The sequence below is a fragment of the Gopherus evgoodei genome, chromosome 5 (assembly GCF_007399415.2).
Source record: "Gopherus evgoodei ecotype Sinaloan lineage chromosome 5, rGopEvg1_v1.p, whole genome shotgun sequence".
Classification (NCBI taxonomy): Eukaryota; Metazoa; Chordata; order Testudines; family Testudinidae; genus Gopherus; species Gopherus evgoodei.
The window spans coordinates 27,928,221-27,954,855 of NC_044326.1; the positions used below are offsets into that span (position 1 = coordinate 27,928,221).

General features: G+C 41.3%; 1 protein-coding gene across 1 annotated transcript; it reads right to left on the reverse strand.

Annotated features, from left to right (window-relative positions):
• Positions 1–698: 698 nt before the first annotated feature.
• Positions 699–26,635, reverse strand: WDR1 (WD repeat domain 1). Its single transcript, XM_030563303.1, has 15 exons — positions 26,441–26,635; positions 25,847–25,968; positions 21,101–21,191; positions 16,289–16,436; positions 12,978–13,158; positions 10,912–10,989; positions 9,942–10,022; positions 9,583–9,816; positions 8,635–8,722; positions 7,286–7,442; positions 6,300–6,387; positions 4,085–4,195; positions 3,478–3,651; positions 2,235–2,379; positions 699–1,635 (listed from the first exon to the last, which is right to left on the reverse strand). The coding sequence occupies exons 1-15, from the start codon at positions 26,454–26,456 to the stop codon at positions 1,526–1,528; spliced, it is 1,824 nt and encodes a 607-aa protein (XP_030419163.1). The 5' UTR covers positions 26,457–26,635; the 3' UTR covers positions 699–1,525.

The following is a 26,635-nucleotide window of genomic DNA, read 5'->3' on the forward strand; positions in this document are numbered from 1 at the left end:
TTCAGTGTACAAAGATACTGAAAGATAGGGAAAGGCCCAGTAAAGAATAGCTGATACAAAATAAATATTCCAGAATGCTACAAGTTGGCTTTATATCAGAAGACAAAAGGTTGTTTAATTGTAACTTCCAGATACTCAACAGCTTTCTGTTAGAAAGAACCACACTAAAAACTATTTGACAGTGAAAAGTTTCCATGAAGGTGAGCAGAAGCAAGACAGCGGGTTTCAGGAGCAGAAATGCTTTCTGTGCTGTCTAGCAAGAGCCATTAGTGACAGTGTGAAAACCAGGTAAGCTGGAAGATTTCCACAAACAAGGCAGCATTGACTTTTTTTGGTAGTGGTGCGGGGGTGGAGAGAAGTGATTGATTATTAAGATGTGAACAAGATTTAGGGAAAAAATTAAGCTATTTAAACACTTCAAAGCTGTGGGTAGTGGCAGTTTCATTTTTGGCCACTAGGGCTCATCATGGATCTATCACTTCACACCAACACTCCACAGATAACCAAGTCTTCCTCTGCTCTGCTAACACTCAGAACTTCAAGTCACATCTTAAGGCAAACTTGACAGTGAACTGTGATATCAATCTGGACAGTTTGTTAATAGCTCCACTGTAACAGGCTGTGTTTCTGGAAAGCGCAGAAGTGGCAATCAGAAAACATGTAAATTGGTTTGCAAAAAAATCACCTCAAGTCATAACAATGATTCACTTGGTTTAATTCCTGTACTGAAAGTGTTATAATTACTGCAAATTTGTTTACATCAACTTAATTCTTCTCTTTAGGAAACAAATGTATCTTTAAACAGAAGCCAAGGTTCTCCTGACATTGAAATGACCAGACAGACACATTCTCAGTTGTTCATAAGATAACGATGTTTCTGGAGCGAGAAAATGCCATGACAGTTATTTGTAAACATTAAACTGACAACAGTAAGTACATTAAAATCTCACATTTCCATTCTAAAATAACCACAAAACTTTGACATGAAATACATAAAGAGTTTATTATGTGTGTACGTACCCCATTTCATTATGTGGAGGAGGAAATCTGAGGCAACAGTTTGGTGCAGTACAGACAAGCAACGTAATATACAGTAGCTGCACACAGCTTGATTTGTTTTGAATCACAACTAAATATTCCTACTCTGACAATTAGTACAGAAATGTTCTGCAATTAGAAAAATGAGAAGTATTTCTCTCATGCTGTACAATTTCACACGGACTCTGTTAGAAAATAACTGATCATGTTTGAATTTTTCATGCCAACTTGTTCGGCTGTTGTCTCTGGAATGTTCAGCACAAAGGTTAAGTTCCAGACATAATTTAAGTGCTTTTCATGTGCAAACTGTCACTGGCTAAAGCTTTCAAAGTACATTTAATTACAGATATGAACACCCTGTAAAGATATGAGGATATGATAGAAGACCCAGAGGACAATAGAATTTTTTTTTTTCCTTTTAAAGAGAAATGTTATGTTCCACTGCAGTAGTTCTAGTCCCTGATGAGGTCCTTCCAAGTAGGACTGTTCACTTGTAGGAGATAGACCATTCTTTGACAGAAGCATCATGGGATGTTGTTACCAGGGTATGTTCATCCAGCCATGCCAAGCTGCTTACATGATGTAGCCTATGAGCATCTGTGCAGATGGAAGGAGATAATACTGCATTTTAAAAGACTCAGGTTATTATAGTCATCTTAGGACAATATTTTTATTTTGGAAAAAAAAATTCAATTAAAACCTAAGAATGGCTATACCGGATCAGACCAAAGGTCCATCTAACACAGTATCCTGTCTTCCGACAGTGGCCAATGTCAGGTGCCCCAGAGGGAATGAACAGAACAGGTAATCATCATCAAGTGATCCATCCCGTCATCCATTCCCAGCTTCTGGCAAACAGAGGCTAGGGACACCATCCCTGTCATCCTGGACAATAGGTATTGATTGACCTAGCCTCCATGAATTTATTGAGCTGGTTTTTGAACTGTAGTGCACAAAGTCTTGTAAAAATGCAATTGCCTGCAAAGTGTACTTAGTGAATGGCAGTCTTGACCCATAGAACAGTTAGAAGGTTAAAATTACATTACAGGGGGTAGGCTAGGTGTCTCCACCCCTATCTAGAAGGGGAAATAATTGCTAGTGTAATTCTGACAGAGAGAAAGCACTGTCCATATTTTGAGAGATACTAGTAATTCTCAAAACTAAACCTCTTTCTATGAAAGAGGTGCACAACCTACCTGGTATCTTGACTCTGGTCTCCGGGTCATTTAAGGTCCAAACATAAACCATCATGTCCATGCCCCCGGAAGCAAAATGCTCATTGTCTGGAGACCAGGCAAGGCAAACAATTTTTGCATGGTGTCCATAGAAGATGTTATGTTCCTATTTGGGAGATATTGGGAAAATGGTGTTATTTTAAAAGACTTCAAGTAGCTGTTCTGCTACCTGTCATATTGTCCCTCATTAACAGGAAACAAAATTTTAACATGTTGCTAGAACAGCTAAAAATGTATCTGTATATCCCAGGTACCCAGTAAAATTCTAAGCTAAGTGCCCTTTACATTTGAAAATCATGGTTATTGCACAACTCTGTCACGGGAGCCATTTAAAATTTCCATTTTATTCTACTTCTATTAACATCTGAAAGGAGCTAACAGAACTCAAACCAAAATGGACCAAAAATGGTAGGACTGGATGTTCAAGTTTTACGCAAACACCAACTGGAGATCCTAGGACTCAAATGTCCTGCTCAGCTGTAGCACAGAAGGGGTTATATGAAGCCTTTGAAAAGTAGCTGCACAGTAGGTGTTTTGAGGAACAACTCATTACTTGATGGTGACCACATTACAAATGGAATCTTTCTGAAACCCCCTCTTCTGTCCTTCAACCCCCGCCAGCCAAGTTCCCCACAGACCAGGGCAAATCGAAGTAGCACCAGCCTCTGCCATAACAGATGCAAAACTTCTACAACTTTCTAGATCCACGGGTCCTCCACATGCGGTGTACCTCATCCAGTACACTAAGTGCCCAAACAACAACTGTGTGGGTGAAAAGAGACACTATGCTCTCAAATCAACTCAGACAGAAAAAAGGATAAAACAAAAAAAAACACAGCAACACCACCACACACCAAACCAACCAACCAACCCACGGGCAAGCATTTCTCACAAAAATGATCACTCCATATCTGACCTCACAGCCCTTGTGCAGGTTCCCTTTGAGGACAACGCCTCCAAAAAATGAGCCTGGGAACTTAAGACTGATCCTTGGTGTCCAGTGGAGTTTAATACAGACAGTGGATCTATGGCTCATTACAGTTATCTGTAACCCACTAACCCTCCTTTGTCCTGCAACAATAGAGGTGTTAACTACCCACGGTCACCTTAAGTTGTCTTTTGAATGTGGGTTAAATACACATGCAGTTTTAGGACTAGTAAACACTTTTGTTGGAAATCACAAGTCAGATACAGCAATTCTTACCGCATAGCCATCAGCAACACTGAAGACAGTGACAACTTTGTTTGCATCACAAACTGCAAGAAAGGCACCGTCATGAGAATATGCAAGGTCAGTCACAGGACCTTTAGCTTGCAAGGTCTTCTCATCGATTTTCAGAGAGGTTCCTTGGATTGAATATAGATGGACATTCCCATCCTGCAAGTTAATAATGGAAGTCAAAGCTTTACAACAAAATCAGGAAGGCTATTAAGTTAGAGGATCATATGCAATTACAGATATTTCTCCCTTTGGAAAAAAATACATAAAATCAGTATTTTTAGAATATATTGGCCATGTCAAATTAAAAACACGCTGCTGCTTTAAGACATGAGGAGAGTTTTGATAAAAGCTTAACTATCTAGGGAGAAGATCTGTGAAGTGGGAAAATCTAATGGAAAGAGGCCAGAAGATAGCAGCTTAACAAAAAACCCCAACAGCACAACTTCAAATAAAAAGCAAAAACATTAGTACACTGCCAACTTTGATACCTTGGTGCAGCAATAGCTAAGTGATATTTAATGAACAAGCAAAACCAAAAAGCTTGCAACCATGGAATACTGTTCCAGTGCTCACTAGAGTGTATCCTTACCAGTCCTCCCACTGCAGTGGTACCACCTCCTGGGTGAATGGCCACCACTTCTGGTTCATAGCCAGGGTCCTCAATTGCAAAACACTTCTTCTTATTCTTCATCAAGATGATCTACAAATGCAGAGCAATGTACCATACAGAACATTGGTTCAAAATGCTTGACAGGCTACAATGTCTCACCATACACACTATGCTTGTCAGCCACAGTAGGAGTTACTACTTCATTGATTCAAAGGGAGTATCTAGATTAGAAGCATGAGACACCTATGCCTGGCAACTAAGCTTTTTCCTCCTTTGAGCATTTGAAAGTGATACTGGTGCTGGTGCAGACCACCTTCAATCTACAAACTGCAAGCAGTCAGGACACGCTCTTGCATACTGTTAGCTGAAGTCCATTTAGTCACAACAAAGAGGTGCATGAAGGAATCTAGCATTTCAAGCAATGCCTACTATCTTTCACAGTACTGTCTTCAGTTGGGAGGGCTGAGTTACGAAGTACACATGCTGTTGATTTTAACTGTATCATCCGATCTATTTGTTTTTAGTTATGACTGCCTCTAATAGGAAACTCTAGCTGGATAGGAAAATGAGCCTTTGCACATGAGATTATAAAAGTTCAACCCACATCTTTATTAGTCAAAAGCATTACAAAGGAACGCAAGCATGGGTAGCAGGTGAACCCTGGACTCAGGGAAGCAAGTGGCCAGCTCACCCTTTCTGCCCGAGGCCCCACCCTGCCTGCCGGAGCCCACAGGCCTCCCTCCCAACCCCCCGTGCAAGTGCTGGGGCCGCCTGGCCCCCACCCCAATAGCCCCAGCCACAGGGGAAGAGCCCCCTGCAGCACACCACCAGGAAGGGGCTGGGGGCTGAGCGTGGGTGAGGCCATGCAACACTGTTTGGAGAGGCCGAGTCTTCCCCAGCCTTTGATACCCATCGTCCATGAACGCCAAGTGTGGTTTTAAACAGACATCCCCTAAGAAACAAGGATCTTTGGTTCTGCAGCATTTGAATCATGCTGAGAGCTTGAGTAATCCTCGAACTATTGTAGAGTGTGCTCCAACAATAGCCAAGCGATCCATGTCTATGGTGCCAGGAGGTGATAAGCAAGCTGTACACCAAAGATGGATACAACAGCATAAGTGGAGTAGCCTACCAAAGTAATGAATGTTCAAGCAAGAGACTAAGGAGAACTGGTCCCTGTTTCTGTATTTTTACTACTGACAAATGTCTTAAGACTGTTATCCTGACCATATCCAATATAGTTAGCAGCGACTAATGATTGTGTTTCTTATATTAGCTATAATCTTCCTTCCAGTTTTTAAGAAGATGTTAAAAATCTATTGGGATTTTGGTTTTAAAGATATGTTCTTATGTAAGGACATCTGTCTAGTCACTGTATGAGCTAGAAGGTTAGATATGTATTTGCTCCTGCTCATTAACAGAAAAAGCTACCTTCCATATTTAAAGTGTTCACACACACCCACCAAAAGGAGGAAAACAAATTAAAGAAGAAACCAACACTGCTGTAATCAGCACTGGATTCAAATTTCAGGTAGATTTTCATATTGACTCAGCCTCTTTTGGCATCATTAGAGGAGTATGGCTACATAGAGTTCAGGCACTGATTTAACAAAAATTAGTTTTCCATCAATTTTAAAGTTTGGTGCAACCCCGTAGCATGGATGCAAGTACACACTGATACTGGTGTAATGCATCCACAATAGAAGTCTGCTCGAACTTAAAAATAGACAACAAGTGGATTAAAAAACAAAAAAAACCAAAGCAGAACCCCCCCGTATTTAGACAAGTCTTACACCAGCAGATTCTTTGATTTAGTTATGTTTGTACAGAATTTAAAAATAGTAAGGTGCTATACAAGTGCTGTTACCATGGGCTAATATTAACAGCTGATCCACATTGACAGCTGCCTCTACCAACAGACTCCTCCACTGAAATAAGTTTTAGAAATTTGTTAGCGTACCAATGACATACTCAGAGCATTAAATACTGTATAGGTTATACAGGGCACATCTACACAGCAACCAGACACCTGCAGCTGGCCCATACCAGCCGACTTGGGCTCACAGGACTTGGAATTCCACACAGCAGTGGAACAGCTCTGCAGTCCAAGCCTCACAAGCCCAAGTTAGCTGGCCCAGGCCAGCTGTGGGCGTCTAGTTGCTGTATAGACATACTGAGATATCCTGATACTTACTTGTCCAATGCATATAACTACTGTATATCCACCAGGACCAACAGCTAAACATTTTGGTTGAACATCCATTTTTACAACATCCTGGCCACTGAAAAGAAAAATACAAATGGCTTGCGTCTTTATTTTATTCATGTACAAGTCTCAATTCAACAGTCAGCCATTGAGAGATCCTTGAAAAGTAATCAAGAAATTAAGTCTTCAGGTCTGCAATATGCAGACAGTTCCCTTAGCTAGCTGTTGAATATAATTTCAAGGTATCTAAATTCACAATCATGATCTACAGCTGGATTCCAGTCTTAGAAGTTAGGGCTTCTCTATATGGGGACACCTGGGAAAATTAACCTGATTTAAAAGTTTACAGTGGATTATTTTACTCACATTAAATCATCATGTGGATACTCTGATTCAGAATTAAAGTGACCTTAATTAATCTTCAGAGAGATATACTGGGTAATCCTAAAAGGACTCGTCTCCTGAGGAGGCAGGATTGCCATAACCACAGGGGAAAGAATGTTTTCCAAAAAGAATCTTAGATCGTGTTTTCTTCTTATACAGTGTACTATATAAAGCCACATAAGAACAGAAGCACGCTCTCAGATATATCTATATAGTGAAGACAAAACCCTACACAAATCATGCAATACAAGACACAGATACATCTGGTGCTTAAGAAATAAAAATAAAATCAGAAAATACTATCTAAGAAATTAGTCTCATGTATGTCGAAAAAAATTAACTAACTGATTTTCTATTGTTTCATAGATAAAGCAAGTTGGGGATTGCAAGCATTTCTAGGATTTTCGTGGTAACTTGAAAAATTTGCACAAGTTGTATGATGAAGCCATTCAGCATCCCACACTATACCGGTGAAATTCTCTTTTCTTTGTTAATAAAAAACAAAAACGAAACACATACACAAAAAACCAAACACCAAACCACCCACCCCATATATACACATAACAACCAAATATGGTAGATTCACTAACCTGTAGTCTCTCTTGGTTAGGCTAGTATAACGCACAGTGTCATCCATACTGCAACTGACCAGCTGATCCAATTCATCCACGGCCATTCTAGAAACCTGGTTTGTATGTCCTTTTCCAGAAAAGTCATCATTCTCCCCAGTTTCGGAATCCCAATAATGTGAGAAGTAGAATTAAGGAAAATTTTTCTTAGAAGTGTGTGCGCGCGCTGGTGGTGGGGTTGCAGAAAAAAACCTAGGACTTCCAACGCCCAATTCCAGATAACGAAAACACTGACTCAAGTATTCCATAAAGGAACTAAATAAAATATTTGAATAACCAGTTTAGAACAGTAAAAAGGTATTGGCAAACAAGTCATTTAGTGTTAAGTCTCAGTGCCTAAGGAACACTTTCCAAGAGGGATACGGATATAAACACTGTATCTGTACTTTTCTTAACAAGGGACTAGTCAATCTCGTATGTTATCACCATGAGAGCTTCTTCCTCAAACCTTCAAGTTTGTGTCATATATTTGCCAAAAAGATAATGCAGGTAAAGTGTGCATTATGTTCACAATGAGCATGTGTATTATACATCACGTTGTTTAAGGGAACGTATAAAGATATTGTATAAATTCGCATTTGCCTGTTACAGAAAAAGCTAGTAGGATTCAGCTAAAAAAACCCTCACAGGTTCACCCTGGGGGGAGATCTAGATTGCATTCCACGTTTATTGCTCCATGGGCCAGTGGGAACTGGAATTAATAGATGCGCAAATTCTCTGGGAGTTGGGGGCCTGATTATGCTTGAGATACTGGCTAGACAAGGAACCATAATGAGTGGGTGACAGTCTTACCATGAGGATAGCAAAGAAATTAAGGCTACGATAAGGTGGTGAGAAACTTGCAGCTCTGAGAGCAATGCATAAAGCTAGGCTTATTACTATATAAACCCAGAGGCAGAGCAACAAGGAGTTCATAATCTTTTCAGTTTAGGAATGACTTGATTACCTGTTCTGTTCACTCCCTCTGAAGCACCTGACATTGGCCACTATTGAAGACAGGAGACTGAACTGGATGGACCTTTGGTCTGACTCAGTATGGATGTTCTTATGAATGTTAATAGGGATTCATGTAAGACTACTGTGGTATCAGGAAAGCAAGTTTCTACAGAGAATGGTAAAGATTACAGATAAGTGCCATGTTAGTTACAAGTTAGCAGGAATTTGGTTCAGCAATATGATTTTATTCAGGAATGTCAGAGGAAGTTATCTTGTCTTCAGTAAAGTGATTTTAAAAGTTCCTAGAAAGTAGAATACCCATCTCAAGGGGAAGTCGGACTAGAATAACACCATCTGATCACCAGAAAGGATATTAATGTGTCCATCATGACTTCCAGAGTAAATATAGGATTTTCCACCATTTTTATGCACTGTCAGACACTGAATTGATTTACTATGACCCTGTGAGGGAATATAATTAATAGGCAATTCATTTCTCAGTTATTCAAACTAAAACAAAAGCAATCTGTTCACAAAGTATCACCACACATTTTGGTTTTGGTCTTTGTTCAATCTCAAAATTCAAATGACTAGTTTTCTAGGTCTGTTTCAAGGAATCAATACACAAAGAAAGTGTTCTATACAAATTCTAAAGAATTAAATATTCTGTAATATGAATAGTCACACACTTATTTTTGGATGAAGATCCCTTTAGGACCCTTTCCATGTGTAAGTGTTATGTTCCATCATAAACAAGTTCAGTTTTTACAAGATAGTTAAATATGGTCACCTACATGTATTGGTTGCCAGAATTACAGTAACAATAATAAAAAAAAACCAAAAGAAATCTAGGACACAGGTTTCTAGTTCATGTAAAAATATAACTCCCATTGGATTGCTTTGTCACCCCGCCACATAATTCCTATTATTAGAGCTTGACTGCATAGTGAACCATATCTCCATGTTCACAACAGTTAGCACTTGCGGGATGATGAAAGATGCTCATGGGTGGTATTCTAACTTCGATTCTTTTAGTGCAATTTTAAGCATGTTTAAAAACTAGTGTGGAAGTAAGCTCTCTTATTAGCATAATTAAGATCATTACTCACCTACACATTTGCACGAAGTATAACTACTATATCTCACTGCTATGACTCAGGTGTTAGCCAGTGATATACTCAGCAATATCCAGGCTTGATGGTTCAAAGAGATTTCTTACAGCCACATTTTAATGGAACAGTTACTATTCCCAAACAGATTATTGCTAAAACCAAACTATGTGTAGTAGAAGATCTGCTGCAGCGTGATCAAGGTCAACATACCTTTATGACACGTAGAGGCTTATTTGGGTTATTCTTATCCAAATAGTTAATGTAACCAGAGAGGGAGAGGCTCAGTAAATGGTCCTTCTGCCACAAGCAACCCAACTGCTGATCCAGAACATTTGATCCCATGTTAAACGTACTGACAACAGAGTTAGCACCAACATCCCAGATTTTAGCAGTTTTGTCTCCAGAAGCAGAAAGCAAATGAGTGCTATCAGGGCTCCAGCTAATCTGTAAAAACAAGTACCTGCCTTAGTATACTGACTGCACTTTCCATGGACAACAGTATAAGATCTTGCAATACTAAGTTAAATATTTATTGTGCTGCAGTTATGAAACACACAAAAAATACTTACAGCATAAATGCCTCCATCATGAGCCTTATTTCCACCCAGAGCACAAACTTTCTCTCCAGTCTTCCCATCATAGACAAAAATCTTTAAACAAAAAAACCCAGAGCACATCACATAAGCATATTGTACAAAGTAACAGACAATTAGAGGAAGCTTGCACATATACAATCTCCAAAATGTATTATACAGCTAACTCTTTGCTGCAGGCATTAAAGTAACTTCGTAAAGGTCAAGTTAAGGCTTCAAGACAAATGCATACTTGTACATTAAATATTTAAAGGTCCCAGAGGATGTTAGGGCATTCTAAATAAAAGCAGCAGGCTGTTCCATGCAGGAATTCTGACATCTGAAATACTGGGAAGTATTATACTTATGGCTCCTACTGTGATAGCTGCCATTCCCAGCTAGTCACTGGAATCTGCCTATATGCAGGAAGCTAGCCATGGCAACAGCAGTGTTGTCATTCTTGACCTCCTTAGCTGATAAAAATGTGTAGAGATAGGCTCTTACCTAGCCATTTATACTGCACCCACCTTCTCAGCCAGTGCAAGGAGTCTAGCAGTGGAAGCACCAGCACACTTACGTGGTGGTACAGGATCAAGCCCTTTCATAGGGGATTTGAGAATTTTTGGATATTTTCCTTTGAGCCTGAAGAAAACCTTGCTGCAAAAAAACTGTAGGCAGAGGTATCATCCCCCCAGCAGATAAGTAGCCTGCACTGGGGAGGAGCATCAGGAAGAGAGAAACAGATACAGCCCGATAGGAGCAGCACCAGGTTTTTGTAGAACAGCTGCTGTAGCAGTCGTATCATGGGAGGATAATGACAGTTCTTAAGTCTGTTTTCTCACAGTAAAGAGAATCAGTGTGTAAGCTGTGGAACTGCTCCCCAAAACCACCATCCCCCTCAAAGAGTGTGTAACTCACAATTATTCCCCTCCCCCAAGTGGATATTGATGTGGCAGCTCATTTTTACCTGGCCATCTGCACTAGATGTAGCGAATCTGTTCCCATCAGGAGAGAACCTCACACAGTTAACAAAACGGCTGTGGTCCTGCAGGAGACAGCAATTAGCACCCAGCCAAAAACAGAAAAGCTTTAGACATCTTAGATAAGTTACCTGATCCCCATGAGACCCATTCATTTACAGTGAAATTCTCAAGCAAGAGGCTCTCCACCCTACTCAAGCCACAGACTGGCTGTGAGGGAGAGGCATACAGAGGAAACATCTGCACCGTCCAGCACAGGTAAGAATGGAGGGTGACAGAGGTGGGTCAAGAGCAGCCAGAGGATCCATGGCTCTGCAGTTCAAATAGCTTTAATGCAGGATACAAATCAGATTAGGAGTAATCACCATGGCTTTGGTTAGGAGGGAAGAGCCCCATCCCATTCAGGATTGCTATTTTGTCCCCCCTCCCCCCCTAAATCTGGTCACTTCATATGCATAAAGCCTTAGGAATCAGGCTTATGCAAGTGAGTTGAATTCCACCCATAATAGTCAGAAAATGCATGCATTTCATGCCCAATGTTTACAACAAACTTTACTCATTGATTTGGATTTTGCTAAAGAAGCAGTTAAAGAAAGCTGAACTGTCCGAGTCTGAGTTGCCCATACACCAGTCTAGCCACTATAAGTAATCATTTAAACCTTCAGGAGTTTGTTCTCAAAGAGGATTGTCTACACTACAAAAAGCCCAACAACCTTGGCAGAGAGTGTCTCAGAGTTTGGGTCAGCAGGGTAAATGTTTCCACTCAGGCTCTGAGACTCTCCCTCACCTTGCCAGGTCTGAGTCCAGGCTCCTGCCAGAGTGGGAATATCTACACTGCTGTTTTCAGCTCTAACACAAGCCAGGGTTAGCTGACCTGGGTTCCCAGACTCACTGATGGATTTCCCTCCCCCTATGCAGTGCAGACATACTGTAAGAGCGCCAAAAAATAAGAAGTAGCTTCTGAAGTTCAAACGTATATTTGGTGGTGATACCACTTTACTGATTGTGGCACTCAAAACTGTTCTTCTGCTAAGTCTGGAATGGACAAAGGACTAAAAAGCACTTAACTAAGGGTTTAAAGTCACCTTAAGGCACATGCAAACAATAGGTTTCCAACTGCCTTAAAATTAGTTGCCAAGTTTAACTTTTCAAGAAATCTTACTAGTATGGTAGGGACTGCAACAGCGCTAAGTGGCAAGGCCTACCCAAAAGAAGACAGGCCCCCAAGTAATAAGGCCAGGAGACTCCCTAAGGGATGACATAAGAGATTTGAACAGTTTGGATATAGTCATTCCATTTGGTTTGTTTTTTGGAAGGTCTCATGTTGCACAAGTGCAACACAAACCAGAAATTAAAGCTGACTTGTTATTTTCATAGTCCAGACATAAAGTAACAAAGGATGAAAATTAGATTTGTAATTTCAATTTCATTTTTAAAATAAACCAGTAGTGATTTTTCGAGACCTAGGCTAACATTTTCAAAGCTGCCTCAAGGGATTTGGATGCCTAATTCCTGTTAAGAATTGAAAATCCAAATCCCTTAAAGAGATTTGAAGATTCCAAACCCCTCCTGCACCACAGCTTTCCCATCCCCTGCCCAAACTGGCACTGCTGAAAGTATTGTTAAAAAACCATGGTAGAATATTTTGAGATTGGACTAAATGAAGGAAAAAACTGCTCCTCAAGAAAGGATACTGAACATTGTTACACTTCCTACAAACCCACAAAAGAGTAATGAAAACCAGCACAGAAAGAGATGTGAGATGACACTAAACTTAAAATTATACTGTTTTGAAGAACTAGTCTAGAGAGTTTCCTTTCTAACCCATCATTTATTTTGTTTTTCTGAGTTTAAGCTAGACCTTCAATTATCCTTAACCATGGCTACTCAATGCTAAGTAGATTTTAAACTGGAAACCAAGACTGTGTTATGGCAATGAGCTGTATCACAAAAAAGAAAGAACTGTGAAGACTTTTTCGTATACATCCATATGACTTAACACAGAGACATAACAGAACTTATGTGCAGAAGGAGAAAAGTATGTTAGACTCACGCTTATTGTAAACTTGAATTTGAATGGCGGTCCCTCAAAGAAAGCACCACAATTGTCATCACTGCCAGTTACTATACGATAGGGCCTTGTTTGTTTTATATCCACGCTGTTGATCACCTTGTTGTGCCCAGAGATCTCTCCGACTGAAGAGCCAGTATCCCACAGGAACACTGCTCCAAACCTATTTTAGATGACACAATACACATAGTCCATAAAATAAAAATTACATGAAGGCTAACTCCTTGAGCATCAGTAATCGGCATACTGAGTGCACACAGACAATAGAAATTAGGTCATCTAGTTAATCTCATGCAAGTGCAGCATTGTTCCCTAAAGGATATTCAAGTCCTTTGTCTAGGAGGCAGAGTCCAAAAACTCAAAAGAGGATGACATCTGCCACATGTACCAAGCACAGAAGCAAATACACAAAGCATTTTAAATTTAAAAATATCCTTTGGATCTCATTTTAAGGGATCAATTACTTAAAGCAAACTGAGAGGAGCAAGTTTTGTCCCAGGTGGATAGTTGTTACAAACAGATAACGGATACTATGGAAGGCTGGAATATAAAACAGCATCAAGTCCATCATATATAGGGTCCTACCAAATTCATGGTTCATTTTGGTAAATGTCAGTCATACGATTTTAAAAATTGTAAATTTCATGGTTTTAGCTATTTAAATCTGAGATTTCACAATCTTGTAATTGTAGGGGTACTGACCCCCCCAAAAGGGGGGGCTGCACACTAGGTTATTATAGGAGTGTTTGCAGTACTGCTACCCTTACTTCTGTAGTGCTGCGCTCCGAGCCAGCAACTGCTGCTCTCCAGCTGCCCAATTTTGAAGGCAATGCTACCGCCAGCAGCAGCACAGAAGAAAGGATGACAGGGTATGATATTGCCACCCTTACTTCTTTGCTGCTGCCAGCAGAACTGGGCCCTCAGTCAGCAGTACAGAAGTAGAAGTGGCATAGTATGGTATTGCTACCCTTACTTCGATGCTGCTGCTAGCAGGGTTCTGCCTCCAGAGCTGGGTGCCCAGCCACTGCTCTCTGGCCACACAGCTCTGAAGGCGGTGCAGAAGTAAGGACGACCCTCCTAAAATAACCTTGCGACCCCCCACTACAACAACTCCCTTTTGGTCAGGTCTCTCAATTTGAGAAATGCTGGTCTCCCCTGTGAAATCTGTATAATAGAGGGTAAAAAGCACACAAGAGACTAGATTTCACGGTCTGTGATGCAATTTTCATGGTGAATTTATGTGATTTAGACCAGAACAGTTGATTATTGCTTTAATGTCCTCTAGGTATATACATGAATTCCAACTGCAAGATGTTAGTAAAGTAATTAGTAGCTCACCTATGCTGAACAACACCTAGAGATTTCCAAAATAACTTACTGTAATGTCAGAGACACAGTTCAGTGAGGGACAAGAACTACTGAGTGACTAGAATACAAATCTTAGTATACCAAAGTGTTGGCAGTTATTATATCAGGGGCATTTAAAAAACAAAACCAAACCCAAAGAGAGTTAGTTAATAACCACAATGCACTAATAAAACAAGTTTTATTAGAACGCATGAAAAATCCTTGGTCAGCTCGTGTGTTTTTAAAACGGTAAAAAATACTCTGTCACTAATGTAGTTAAACAAGCTCTAGACAATCATTTCAGCAAGTTTCTAAAATCAAGCTAGATTTGCTGGAAGTGCAATATGATTCGTTAGGAAACCTTAATAACTTTGCTCTATTATTTAAGTTTTTTTTTACTTCTGGGCGTTTTGAAAGAAAAACAAAAATAGGTACATTGATATGGAAGATACCATACACATTTCTTCAGTACCAACCCTTGGGACATTAGCAAACAAACTAATGCAGGAGGTGTCTCCCCAAAGAATTAAGTTAGGAGTCAATATACAGTAGAATCTCAAAGATACAAGCACCAGAGTTACGGGCTTACTGGTCAACTGGACACCAATCAGGCAGCAGCAAAGACAAAAATGCCTTGGGGCTTTAGCCCTGGGCATCAGCCGCAGGGGGTTGGAGGGGCGCACGAAGAGAAGAGGAAAGAAGTTTGGGGCTTTAGATGTGGGGGTGGAGGGAGGTAGTGCTGGGGCTTCAGACACACAGCTCCATTCCCAGCTTCAGCCCCAGTTCTCCCCCCCACCATAGCTAAACCCCTGACTTGTTCCCCACTGAAACTGGGAGCAGAGCCATGGGAAAACCCTGAGCTACAGCACCCCCTGTGGGACAGAGGCTGGGAACAGAGCTGCAGGGCTGAAGCCCTGAGCCCCAGTGTGCCCTCTGGGTCTAATGCCCTGAGCTCTGGTGCTCTCATGGGGAAGAAGCCTTGACCTCTCCAACCCCATGCCTGGAACCCTGAACTCCCCACCCTCCAGTTGCAACCGCACCCCATTCCCGGGGGATGAAGTCTATAATGTCTTGTTTAGAGTTACGGAACATTTCAGGGTTACAAATAGCCTCCATTCCAAAGATGTCCATAACAGAGGTGCTATTGTAACAGCCACTCATATGGAACAGTAATTAGTCTTAAGATGCAGAATGTGGCCTTTGCCTGGAGGCCACTCTTGCTGGATTGGTCCCCATCTCCACAGGTCTGCCAGTCTTTTGTACTGGCAAGTGTACACATATACCTGATTGAAGCTATACAATGGGCACTTTTAGCCTGATTGAAATCTTGTCTATTGGTGGTGTTCTTATTGCAATTAAACCCCAAAATGAAGTTGTGCTCATGTGGAAGATGCAAATATAAAAAAAGTGTGATTCTCTCTCCAACACCACATTTTGTAAACATTTAATATTCTGAGATCTCTGCAGTTCTCCCCGCTACACAACCCTCCCCCGCAAAAAAAGTCAAAAAAACCAAAACAAAACCAAAAACACACCTCACCACACCCTGTGAACAAAACGGGCAATCTTGAATTGATTGTATGCAGTGTCATAGCCATGTCAGTCCCAGAATGAGAGAGACAGGGTGGGCGAGACAATATCTTTTATTGGACCATCTCACCCACCTTGTCTCCCTAATCTTGAATTGATGCCATTTAAGAAGAGGGAGAGAAAAAAATAAAAATGTAGTACTGCTCTAATGGCATTGTGCTTCCCCAGTGAATAAGCTACTAACAGTTCTGCAGCTGTCAAATGCTATGTAAAGAGTTTTGCTACTAAACAGTGAATCTAGAAGTCTAAACAAGGAGTGTGATACACATTTCGCTTTGAGGAGCTTAAAGCTTTCTGCATCACTGATTTTGTTTTGTTAGGACAAAACAGTTTACAGTAGATTGAGAATTACTCACTTCTCCCTGCCTTCCCCCACAGCGGCAAGCCTCTTGCTGTCTTCAGTCCAGGCAATATCCTTGATTTTTCCTGCAAATGGCTGATATTCATACTTCAGTAGGTGTTCCTTCTGTGTAGTATCCCAAATTCTAAGCTTTCCAGAGACATCTGTCATAACACAGTAGTACACAACTATCACTGTTCCAGCAGGTATCAAATAGTCATGTCTCAGCAATCTGTCACAGTAAAAATTTTCAACCATACTGATCGCTAGTGCTAAAAACCTACCATCATACGCCATTATACAGACTAAGATTCCTAAATAAAATTGGATTCAATAAGCATTAGAAATTGGAGCTCGTTAAAATCATATGCAAAGCTCATCATGCAGAACTGATGATTACAAGTGTGTCCGAGATACGCAGAGCAGATCCGCTCTGCGTACAACAGTCAGGCACTTGTGCAAGTAGGACCTTTTAGGTCTCCAACCACAAGCATAAATACCTGGCCTACTCTCTGCCATGCAGAACTTAAATGCACATGTACAAAGTTTAAAAGCTGGATTGCTACCCAAAAGTCAAATAAGTGTATTCAACAATCGTTGTCCAGTCATCTTCAAGGGATCGCCAATCCATGAAAGACAATTTCAAGTGATCTGTGAGTCCACTGATGGCTGAGGAGGCCTATTCTAGAGCCACAGACTCTTCCACATGGCAGACACATTTCCAAGCAGATGGGTGAGACTGGGATGTTGGTTTGAGCCCTGGCCTGCTTGGTCAATCCTGTTTTTCCATTATTCAACAACGGTGATGTCACAACAGGCAAGGGATACAAGTTTATCCTTTTTAGACCAGATCTCATACTTATGCTTAATATTTCTGAGCTTGCATTGTCAGTTGCCTTGAATCAATTACCACTTCTTCAGAATACTAGAGAAGCGTGGAACACACTTCAGTTCAGAGGAAATATTGTGGTAGTGTTAGTCACAAGTTGTGACGCTCTGTACCTCAGGCAGGGGACCCCTTACAACCCCATGTTCATCTTTATAAAATGATTGTGTATCCAATGCAAACTTTGTCATGTCAGATGTCTTGGGAAGGCTCATGATGCACTGAGCATGGTTGTTATAGCGATGTTCTAGTAATGTTAATTTAATGTATATAATTACGAGGCTGAAAATGTATTCTCATAAAGCAAGCCTAGACAAAAATTCCCCAAGAACACTTCATCAGGGCAGGTATGGGACAAACTCAGCCCAGCCTCACAGGAACCAAGGACGCTGGCCTAGGCAGCAACAAAAGAATCTGTTAGCCTCTCGAAGGAGTCATTCACCTTCCTTTGGCCAGTTTGGAACTGTGATGAGGTAATGCTCACCTGACTCCGAAGGGGGGGGGGGCGCACACAAAGCCAAGAAATGACATGATAAAAGGGAGACATTTGCCACGCTCGCTCTCTCTCTCTCCCACCTACATCTACAGACATCACACCAAACAATTGAAGAGCTGATCAAAGAGGAGAGCCTGGCTGAAGAGCAGCCAGCCAGCCTGTGGTGAGAAGCATCTAAGTCTGTCAGAGCACTCCAAGTGTTAAGATCAGCTTCAAATGTGTTTTGCTTTTATTTCATTTGACAAAATCTGACTTAGGGTTTTAAGTCAAAACATATCTTTATAGTTAATAAATGTTTATTCTACCTGAAACAGTGCATTTGGTATGAAGTGTGTCAGACGTTCCCCTCAGGATAACAGGACTGATACATATCAAATTTCTTTGTTAAACTGACGAACTCATACAAGCTTGCAGTGTCCAGTAGGCATAACTGGATACTGCAAGACAGAGGTTCCTAGGATTATATCTAGGACTGGAGATATTGGCTAGTGTCATTCAGTTGCACAATCCAAGGAGCAGCTTACATGCCAGAGGCTGTGTGTGAATAGCCCAGGAGTTGGGGTTCCTACAGCAGAGCAGAGAGAGGCTGGCTCTCAGAATCAAGGATTGCAGTGATTTAGCAGATCACCGGTCCAGATAACACCAGAGGGGAACATCACACAAATAGAACATTTTGTAATTCAGACAGGTTTAGTCTTTTGTAATACAAATAATTTACTCTTTGCCTTTTTTAAAGGCCTAATATAAAAAAGCACAGTTTTGAAAAAGTTTGCATATTAAGGACAGAAGGTAGTAATCTATTCCACCCACCAGAATTCAGCTTGTGTATTTAACATTATGTATATTTAGATGGTCCTCTTCAATACGATATCTGGCCCCTCACAACACCCATGACGTGAGGTAGGGACTGATCTCTATTTTACAGGGAGGGAAAGAGGCACCAGGTGGATTAAGCGTTTTTTCTAAGAATACCTAAAAGTTAAATTATGGAACCTGGATTCAAAACCATTATTCTTGAGTCCCAGGCCTGTACCCTGACCACTGAAGTATCATTTGAAGACAACATCTACATTACTATTTTGTTATTCCTCCCCTGCATCATTTCACTACTGCTGTGGTAGCAATGGTGGGAACACCATAAGATGTGTGCAGGTCTCTTCTCCCCGGGTTATCTAATTCAGCTCAGCAATATCTGAGGGGAAAATGCAGGCATGGATGCTTCTTAGTGACACTTAAGACTTAATGCACAATTGCTTCAAATTTAAAAAAGTTTATTTTTTGGGGTACAAAAGACTCACACAGCCTGAGATACTTAAAGGTTAAATGTATGCTTTTGATCTATGGTCAGTGGAGTGGTGAGTTACTTACAGGTTACGTACAAAAAAAAAAAAAAAAAAAGTTCCAGGGGAAGACTTTTGATACCCCAACAGTCAAACATTGAGTATGTGGTAGGATGGGTGATGGCTCAGATGCCCCTGCTAGCAGACTCACTAAATAACGATCTGTGCTTAGAGTAGCTTCTCCAACCAGATCACAGCTGAGAGAAAATGCAGCACTGATCTCAGTGTTTGTGTGGGGGAGGGGGGAGAAGGGGGCGGTGCAGACACTACTGTTCAAAGTCCCTCAGAGTGGAATTTTATATTTCCAATGCCCTGCCTATTATTAAGAATAAAATAGATGGGCACTTGGGCAAAGTGAAGTATCAACATAGAACAAACCCAGAAGTGCTGGGTTTGGGGCAGGGGGACACTACACACAGTATTTTAAAAAGGAACCAGTTTGACAATCACATGGACGGGTAGCCAGCAAAACCCTGCCTTTGATACAGACTATTTTACAAGGCTGCACTACCCAGAATTTTTACAGTCCCCATCTGTGCCTCAAAAGATATGTGCAAAGCTTAGGAACTGCATGGAGGGGTCCACAATGGGGGCGGGGGGTAGGGAGAGTCACTGAAACTTCCTGTAAATTCAAGATAGCCATGTTGAGAGATAAAAGAGAGAATGAATTTAGATGGTCCCACTCTGAGATTAATGCAGAGTTGTGCCCCACTCAACATGGCTGTAAGAGCACGCTCGCATAGCAGATCCATACTGGTTCTTCTATTTAGGAGCCGAGAGTATGTACAAAGGATGTGCACACCCAACGTTCTGTGGAATCTGGTTTCATGGAACCTCCCTGTGCACAGCTCAGCTTTGAGGAAAAAGCTGATAGAACCTCTATGGAGGTGAAGGACCTGGAAATCTGAGACTAGATCCAAAGCCATGGAGTGGTTCTAGAGCCATAACCTGGCCCATGATATCTTGGCAGTGCTGTGAAGCTATTCAGGAACTATGCTGGAGCCAGGATTCTGGCCTGGAGCAGATTTAATCTTGCAGGCTCCAGAAGTCAATTTGGCATGTGCTCACATTTGGAAGGTTTTATTTTCAACCAAACAGGTTGGGAACTTATTTAAAAATAAATATGAAGACAAGTTAGGGACTTGAATTCAAGTTAAGATGTTTCTTGTCAATACAGCCACCATGAAAGTGTTATATCTTTCTTTAAAAATATTTTTAAAAGTACTTGTAGTTTATTAATATTTATTCTCTAACACTTACCATCTTTAAAGTTTCCCTTATTGATTTTTGTCCTTTCATCTGACAAAGATCAACTATCTAATGGAACATAGCATTAATGTAGGTTTGTTTCCTTGTTTATACAACAGTATAAAAAATAAATTTTAGTTTCTGCCAGGAAGCCAGATGAGGCGGCAAGGGCTTTGTTTAGTGTAGATTCTCAAAGTTTGGGTTCACTCTCACTGTTTTCATAGAATCTTTACACAAAAATAGTTTGAGAATCAGTATCCTTTCCCAGCTAAGTTGCTGTGGTGAAAACTGCAGTTCAGTTTACAGCCCTGAGAGAGATCAGTCCAGCAACAAGGAAAATGAGGACTTTTTTGTGTGCATATGAGACAGACACACACAGACCCAGTGGCAGAATTTCATTTTAAAGACAGAATTTAACACTATATTTACAGTTTAGAGAACTTGTAAAGAGCAAAAACCAAAATTAAAAATTCCATAGTTTGCTCCTAACGCTGATGCACATACAAGGCATTCACTATAGCTAAAGGACTGTTTATAATTAGTTATTTATAGGTCTATTATGTACAAGTTTATTAAGTTTAGAGTATATTAAAATACTTCTTCGTTTAAATCCAACATGTATCATTTCAAAAAGAAATGATACACTATGCTCCCTCCTCCATGAGGAGACAAGTTTAACACTAATGGCACATAGCTAGGAAAAAAAAATACTTTTTTGTGTCAGCTTTGTTAAATACGTATTATGTAGTCTACCAATGTTCAAGCTGTATACCTAAAGTCTGTGCCACTAAGTTTTAACCTGAGCATTTTAGCAGTCCTGTCCCATAGCTCATGCCAGAATGTGTTCTGATACTTTACCTCCAGATGCTATGTAGAATCCACTGGGAGCATACTTGGCAACCACAACTTGATGGGCATGCTCAGTATAGATATCAGCAATTGCTGGATTCTACAGATAAAACAGAATTAAAAAGTTACAAAAAGTGACATTTGTGGGTTTTAGAGAAAAAAAGAAACAAAAAATTGTTTTAAAGCTGAGACATTGGAGATACTTAAATCCCATTTACAATAAAGAGTAAGGGAGAACAAAAGTAAAACAAACCGCTGATCAGTGGGAACTTATTGTTTAGTGTGACAGACAATACAGGGTCTAACATGGCTGCTGTAGTGAGAAGCAATATCCTCACGGGCCAATCACACATTAGCATAATTCCCAAAATACCTGTCCGCAATACTGGAGGTTGGCAATTCATTGACTGATAAAGACTAAGTTGCACTGGAAGGCAGAGAGAAAGGGTTCCAGAACAGGAATCAAGATAAAAGCACTTAAATTTATACAACTGTACAGAAAGATGGGTAGGTGAAAGGAGAAAGTAATGTTCTACTTTGTAGAGTACTAAGCATGTAAAAGTTGCTTCACTGAAACATGCCTATAAAGCCTTAGAACAAAAAATGTTAGACAACTCCTTGCTTAGCAGGACATATGCACTTGTAGTTTCTGATGTATTAATACTGTAAGTCTTCACTGTTAGAACTAGAGACATTTTATGAGAGTTGCATCAGCAGGCACAGGCTATTACTTAGCTACACTTGCAGATGTAGAGCACTGGGAGTTAAACTAGCCTTCGGAGACCACAGCAGGGAAAATGCTGCTGTATGTTTACACTGTCAGCTGCAAGCACACTGGCATGGCCACATTAGCAGCTCTTGCAATGCTACGAAGAGCAGTGCTTTGTGGAAACTATCCCAGTGTGCAAGTGCTTGCAATGTGTTTTTCAAATGGGGGGAGGGGTGGAGTGTGACAGGGAGTGTGTTGTGTGTATGTCAGGGGAGACAATGTGTCGTGGGGGGCTGAGAGTGTGTCAGCATGCTGTCTTGTAAGTTCAGACAGCAGCAGTCCTTCCTCCCCCACACTCACAACAGCAGCATTCCACACTAATGGCTTGCTTTGTCCCAGAGCAGATAAGCATGCCAGCTGTCAGAAATGGAGCTCTGAAAGGGGATATCCGCATGCCTGCGGCGATTTCAAACCAATGAGAAGAGTGGCCTCTTGACTTCAGGGGATTATGGGACGTTGCCGGAGGCCATTCACAGCACAGTAATGCAACACCTCATCTACACTGATGCCCGGGCCTTTCAGCTGGGGTATAGCACACTTTATGCTTCTCGTGGAGGTGGATTACCAGGAGCGCTCCAGCTGTAGAGTCCAGGTGCTCTACATGTCTTGCCAGTGTGGACACACCTCAGGAGTTAGGGCAGCTTTAATAAACTCTAACTTGCAAGTGATTTACTAAGGGCTTGGCTACAATGTGGACTGAAACGCCCTTGTTTTTTGGGGAAACTAATTTATAAGCAGATTTCCCTAAGCAGATTTCAACAGAAGGGTTAGTATAGACAAAGTTATTCCTATGAGCAATAGGAAAATTGGGATCCAGAAGAAGTTGCATCAATTGTCAAGACATTACAATTATAGCTTTTATGCTTCTCTTTGGAGAGGTCTTCAAACTCCATAGCAGAAGGGACACTTAGGTTATTCAACACATGCTCAGATGCCTCAAAGTTTAACCACAAAACTGACTCAGTGAATGAATGAGTGCTGATGAGAGGAGCTCTATCATCCCCACCACATCAAGGAGAGTGCCATCAAAATACAAGAGATACTGGTCTATATTTGTTATTGGATGTCATAACATTTATTCCGTAGAGTATTGACTGTTCAAGTGCAGCAGGCCAGCTAAATTAAAATTTTAGACTGATGGTTCTGCAATTTGTCAGTTCACCTTTCATCTCTAAAAAAGACCTGTGTTGTTTGGTCAAAAGAAAAGAAGTGTGGGTGAAATTGTTTTGATGCTGTAATTCATACACATTTGTTCGACTGAATCATAAAATCATTAAGTAATAGGGTATGATTCGATTATGCGCTCAGGAGAAACCGGGCTGTTACAGACTACCTACTCTGTATTAGGAAGCTTGCAGGCTTTTGACCAGGAAAAGGTCTTGCTCTTGCCACTACTATCAGTCTCTCAAAGATGTAATGTAGCTTACTCAAGCAAGGGTAAGCTTTTCTATTTCTAGTCTAGAATACATTTATATCAGTTGAGTGCACTTCTAGCTCTGGCAAGTCAGAAATTACTGCACTTTAAAGAGACACCCAATTCCCTAACACTCCATTTTGCTGGGTGATTGAATGTAAGTAAGCAAAACATGTCAGTTTTACAGAACAAGTAAGTTCATATTCTTCTCTGTTGTAGTTTCATCTCCTATAAGTTCAGGAGGCTCTCTGTATACTGCATTCTACTGCCAACATTATGAGTTGTTCCTATTTTGTAGCAGAGTTACATCAGCCCACTGAAGCTAAGTGGATAAAAACTGGACTTAAGGGACACTGAATTTAAGATATTCAAGCTTTTGATTTATTTTTTTTTAAGCCTACTGCTTAAAAAAAGATTATGAAAGCCAAACAAAGAAGTCTTTTTTCCAGTTTATTTTCTTTGTACATTTAATAGCACTATTTCCCTCAATTATAGCCAGTTCCTTCATTTGCATGCATCTTTCACCCAACAAGGAAGAGAAACATTTGTTTAGAATTAGAAGTTATGACAGGATCAGAAAAACTAGGACTGGAATGAATGGAAATTCAGGGGCAGGTACAGTATCTAACATCATCATTAACTCATTCTTTGAGGAGGACCAGCTAGCAGGAAAAGGAGGGAGGGACCTTTTCAACACTACCACTACCAGCACCAAACACAGAATTCAGGTAATTCATTGAGCTTATGTGGCCCTTACATTAAAACCAGAGCTGCTTATGATAGCTTGGAACTCAAACTGCCTCAGAGCTTGCAGGAAGAAGGACCCATAATGGAAGTAAAATATTCATGAGATTTCAAGTCTTCTAAGTATCACTGATCCCTCCTGCCTTAGCAATGCTTTTCCAACACACATCCAAGACTTAAATGTACTGAATCAAGTTTTGGACTTCTCTGTCATAGCTAAGAGACCATCCTCATTAGCCTCAAGTACATCACTCCAGGCAATGGATTTGTAAGACACTAATGACCTGTCTGGTTTGTTGACTAGGATGAAGCAGTCCCAGTTGGAATTGGGAGAGTTATTCTATTGTACAGGAGTCACATGTAGTATTCTCCAAGAGTCTGTCCCTTGCTTGTGTTGACATGGGGTAGAGTTATTTGACTAGGCTTCCCTATTTTTGATGGGGAGTGTTTCCTAGACTAGATTAATAGGTAGTACAGGCATGGTCCTTTACTAAGGAGAGGCTGATTTTCATTTAATACTATTATTAAATTACAACAGACTAAACCAAAGACTATGATGGATACTTTTGCAACATTAAAACAAATTTTGTAACAGGCTGCAGTCAGCTGACAACTACCAGAAGACTCTCCCCCTGCCTGCCCATTTACTCTTACTTTTATAGCATACCGAAAGATGTAGGTATTAGTTTTAATGTTATGAGTAAGTCAACTGGCTCGGATATCTTTCTGTACATCTGTCATACTACATCATTTTACTTTCTTAGCTGAAACTTTTGGTTTCAAGACGACTGGGACTTTTTTGCTGTTGTCATTTAGCCAAGATGTGGGACCACAACTATGTTGAAACATTAAAACTAGAGTCCAAGGAAGTTTTTTTTTTTTTAAAAAAACCAAGAAACCTGAGATGACATTTAAAAAAATTTGAAAACAATTTAGTATTTGGTTCCATATCATGGAAGGCACTTTCATCACACTGGCAGCTAGAAAAGAGATTTGCATATACCCAACAAAGGGGGGTGGGGGGGGCACAAATCCTGGAGAACCACTGTCAGAGACAAACCTTGGAATTTCCAGCTTTCCATGACCATGAGATATGATCTTCCCACCTGAAAGGTCCCCCCCTCACCCCAACAAAGCTTACATTACATTGGGCTGGGGGAGAGGAGGAGGAAGGAGAATAGGGTGAGGAGTCTCATTTTCCAGTAGCAAAAAATACATTTACTATTTTGAAGACTATATTGAACCTGGAGCCCAAAAGAATAAAACAGCTCTGCAAGTCAGCTTTCCCATGCATTTCAATAGAAGGCAATCTTTGCAGCCTGATTATTACTATTTAAATGGCATATTGTTCAAATAGGTGAGAGCTGTTTTGATTTCTCAAATGCAACAGAGTAAGCTATAAAGCACTGGATTCGATTTGTAAGATTATGTTTTTCTCCAAAAAGACAGCTTAGCCCAGGAATTGGGGGTATTTATTAACCCATTTTTATGATCCCTAGGCCCCATAATACAGATATTTGTATGACCATATTAACAGGGCCAAGCAGAGCATGACATACCAATCCTACTCTAAATTTTACAGAAAGGGATGAGAGGAGGAGACTACACAGATTTTGCAGAGATTTTCTACAGATTTCTGTAGTCCCCTCCCTGCCCACAATTTTATGACTGAGTCATACAGCCTCCCTTTTCATCACAGATCTATCTGACCTCAATAGAAATTCCAAAGTATCAACAAGTCATTATGAGAGAGCAGCTGGAAAAACCAAAAAGAAACTTAGAGGAAGAACTACAACATGAAACAAACAAAAACTATATTATACATTACATCAATGTTTCTGATGACGACACATTTTCCATTGGTATACAGAAAGTTGTTGCCCTTGGGATCCCCTCCAATAATTTTGGAGACACCTCTTTCAACCTGGGGGAGGCTGGCAAACACTTTTTCTACAAAAAGAAAAAAAAATGTAGATGTTGATTGCGGGCATCCCCAGCAAACGTCGTTCAAAAGCAAGTCAAGCCGCCCCAGTGGCTGCTGGGGAACAGTCACTTGTTGCCGCCCTAGGAGCCCGGGACACGGAACACTTTGCAACCAGCACAACCCGGGCGATCCACTCTGGAGCCGTGCGGGGCTAACGGGGATCCCCAGCGAGCGAGCCCGGCGCGGTCCCAGGCACCGCCCGGGGCAGGGGCAGGGGCAGGGGCAGGAGCAGCGCAGGCACGGCCGGAGCCCGAGCAGGCGGCACCGGAGCCACTGACTCGGCACGTCGGCTCCGGGCGCGCCGGGCTGAGCCAGCCACCCGCCGCACAACCCCCAGGCGGCGGCGGCAGCAGCAGCCGGGGCGGGCTCCGGGCAGGCAGCCACACGAAGGTGGCTCCCTCCGGGGCACGGGAACAGCCGGACGCCCCCCGCACTTACTGCTCTCGAACGGCATCTTCGCCCACTTGTTCCCGCGGCCAAAGGCAGGCGACGCGCTCGGTGCCCAGGCGGTGGCGGCGGCAGCGGCCCAGCCTCTCCTGCTCCTGCCTCAGTCCCAAGCTGCAGAGCAGGAAGCGCCCGCCGAGCTCGCCGCTACTCCCCTGCTTTGACCATATATAGTCAACTCTGCGCTCG